The 2909-nt window shown below is 31.2% G+C and overlaps 1 protein-coding gene across 1 annotated transcript in view; it reads left to right on the top strand.

Moving 5' to 3' along the window:
- Nucleotides 1–213: 213 nt before the first annotated feature.
- Nucleotides 214–2909, top strand: part of LOC107285339 (X-ray repair cross-complementing protein 5-like) — a gene marked incomplete at its 5' end in the record, with an annotated part of 9008 nt that continues 6312 nt past the window's right edge. The window contains 3 exons of the mRNA XM_015813515.1: nt 214–343; nt 1316–1416; nt 2134–2247. Coding sequence (XP_015669001.1) covers nt 214–343; nt 1316–1416; nt 2134–2247 — 345 coding nt within the window. The remainder of the gene's footprint in view (nt 344–1315; nt 1417–2133; nt 2248–2909) is intronic.

The raw sequence follows: 2909 nt of genomic DNA, 5'->3' as shown, positions 1-2909 counted from the left end.
ACAATTTCAGTAATGAATTGATATTTTAATAATTTAATATTTCAAGCAGATTAATACAGTTGAAGCATTCAGGCAATTTGTGATAATGCCAATTTAGCTTAGTAGATTATTTATCAAAATACTGCGTATTTGGAGATTACACTGACAGAATAAATGTCAAATTGTGCTTTCAAATGATTTGGCTTTCTATTGTCTCTTTTTCCTTCTGCTTAGGTTTTCATCTCATTTTTCTACCTTATGCTGATGACAAACGGCATATTAACTTTACTGAGAAGGTATCAGCTAATCAACAACAAGTGAACAAAATGAAGGAAATAATCCAGAAGCTTCGATTCAAATACAAGTGAATATAAAGATAAAAATTAAGATATATGCCTAGCAAATAATAACTAGACAAACCTCCAAACTTCAGTGTCTTTTTCAATGCCCTATTTTGCCCATGTACTGTAGAAGTTCATGGTGTGATTTCGAACCAGTCTGTCTCCTTTCTATCTGAATGTGTCATTCTTGCTCAATTTTAATGCAGGATGCAGAACTTAATTTGGATTGAGCCTAGCTTTCCAAACCAGTCAACTTTTTAATGAATTAAATCTTAATTTGGTATCCAATATATCTAAGATGAATATATACAACAAATCCTTTTTGCACTATTACAATGTCCTACTTTTGAATAGAAAATCAAATTGCTTCTGTAGAGAAGGGACAAATTTAAGCTTACTGTATAATACTTAAACATTCATCCTAGAGGGGGAAAATATGAATTCAAAATATCTATAAGTAGGAACTGCATCAACTTTGAAAAAATTCTGACTTGGAAAGCAGTTTATGTTATCTTTATTAGAGATTTGTGTCTTGCTATAGGTTTCAAATGCATTCACTATAGTATATTTTATATACTATATATATTTAAATATATTTTATATACTATATATATTTAAAGTAACCTTCAGGTTTTCATTAAACAATATTTCTTTTGGTAATGTTAACTGATGTCTATTGTTTCATAATACAAGGAAAAACCAAATATCTCTCTATAAGAGCACCAAACATTACACAACTGTGTTATGTTCAGTTGAGTGGTAATAGCAAAACATTCTGCATCTCTCTTTTTTGAGATCTATATTGCAATATTATTCCATTTTATGACAGACACATTTGCATTCAAAACTGGATAACCTCCCACAGAAAGATATTATGCTTGAAGACTCTTATTCTTTATTAAAATAAGTTGGGGGTTTAAATTGTCAATGTGTGTTTGAATATTCATTTCTGTATTATGATGACATTCTTGGCACTTTTTGCTGGATTTTGACAGAAGTGAGAGTTTTGAAAATCCAGTACTTCAACAACATCATATGAATTTGGAAGCACTGGCACTAGATTTGATGGAGCCTGAAAAAGCTGAGGATCTGACAGGCAAGAATAATTTAGTATAATGTAGTTTGCTTTTAATATGGTCTTTGATATGTCATAAGCATTTAAGAATATAATAAGCAATTGTTATAGAACTATATTTTTTACAGAAGTAGTAAAAATATTTGATAGAGTTGTACATTTGTAATGCTTAGATACTTACCTGACAGTTGAAAGTCAACCCTGAATGTAGGGATTGTTTTTAACATGAATAAAGTATAAATATAAAAATAGAGCTCATTTTTCAGTGTCTCCCTCGGTAGTTGGAATCTTTTTTTAAAAGATTCCCAGATTACAATTTCCAATCTATACTATGAGTTTGAGACATGCTTGTTTAACAGTTATTCTTCATCAGTTGATGTATTTAAGTTAGCCAAATATTCTTACCTTCTGTTTCCTGCCTAGTATCTATATTATCTTGTCATTTCTGTTAGTTAATGAAGGCGGAGGCAAAAAAAACCCCTATTGAGTTATAATTACTAGTTATTTTCTAATTCTTTAAAGCAGTTATTTATTTTGTTTTCAATATGTCATTTTACAAAGCAAAATATTTCAGTAATTAGCATTAATAATTGGTACTTGTTCCTGTCCAGTCAGATTTTATAGATCAGTTCATGGCCTCTGCTGCTCTAAAGCTCAAAAATATATTGTGTAGATTGAATATCCATTATTTCTGTATTTTTAAATACCAGTTCTAAGGTAGTCTTCCTTCCTTTCCAGCGCCCAAGACTGAGCTAATGGATGGCCGACTAGGTAGCCTTGCAGAGGAGTTTAAACAACTTGTTTATCCACCAGGCTATGATCCTGATGGGAAAACTATAAAACGGAAACAAGGTGGGATGAAAGAATACAGAGAGAAGAAGATAATTGTGTCCTTAAATGCGTATGCCCTTTTAAAATTTGCCAACATTCTAATGTGGGATCCAAGTAAACATTTTTTCTCAGAATATAAGTATGTTCTTGACCCAGGGTGCAATTAAGCATAGCAATTATCAGGTACATACTTAGCAGCTTACCTGCCATCTAATACTAATTATGAATTAGAATATAGTTTTTTTATAAATAGTTTATTAATTTTCTAGTTTTGCAATCATAAGTACTTAACAAACAACATGTTGTCTGGGTCCATTAGTAATTCAGTGGTACATATTAACTTCCTCAATCTAGATCCAATACTACACCATCCAGTGCTTCCTCTCTTCTTCCGGTGGTATACATTTTTCCACACTAGGCAAATACAATTCTTAGTGCTGTTAATACATATACAATTGAATATCAACATCTTTATCACATTTTTCTAATAATAATAATAATAATAATAATAATAATAATAATAATAATAATAATAATAATAATAGTAAAGTTGGAAGGGACCTTGAAGGTCATCTAGTCCAACCCCCTGCTCAGGCAGGAAACCCTATACCATTTCGGACAAATGGCTGTCCAGTCTCTTCTTAAAAACTTCCAGTGTTGGAGCATTCACCGCTTCTGGAGGC

Source organism: Protobothrops mucrosquamatus, unplaced genomic scaffold (assembly GCF_001527695.2).
Source record: "Protobothrops mucrosquamatus isolate PMUCROS unplaced genomic scaffold, P.Mucros_1.0 scaffold162, whole genome shotgun sequence".
NCBI lineage: Eukaryota > Metazoa > Chordata > Lepidosauria > Squamata > Viperidae > Protobothrops > Protobothrops mucrosquamatus.
Note: the sequence above shows the minus strand (reverse complement) of the source record. Positions and strands in the feature narration are given on the sequence as shown.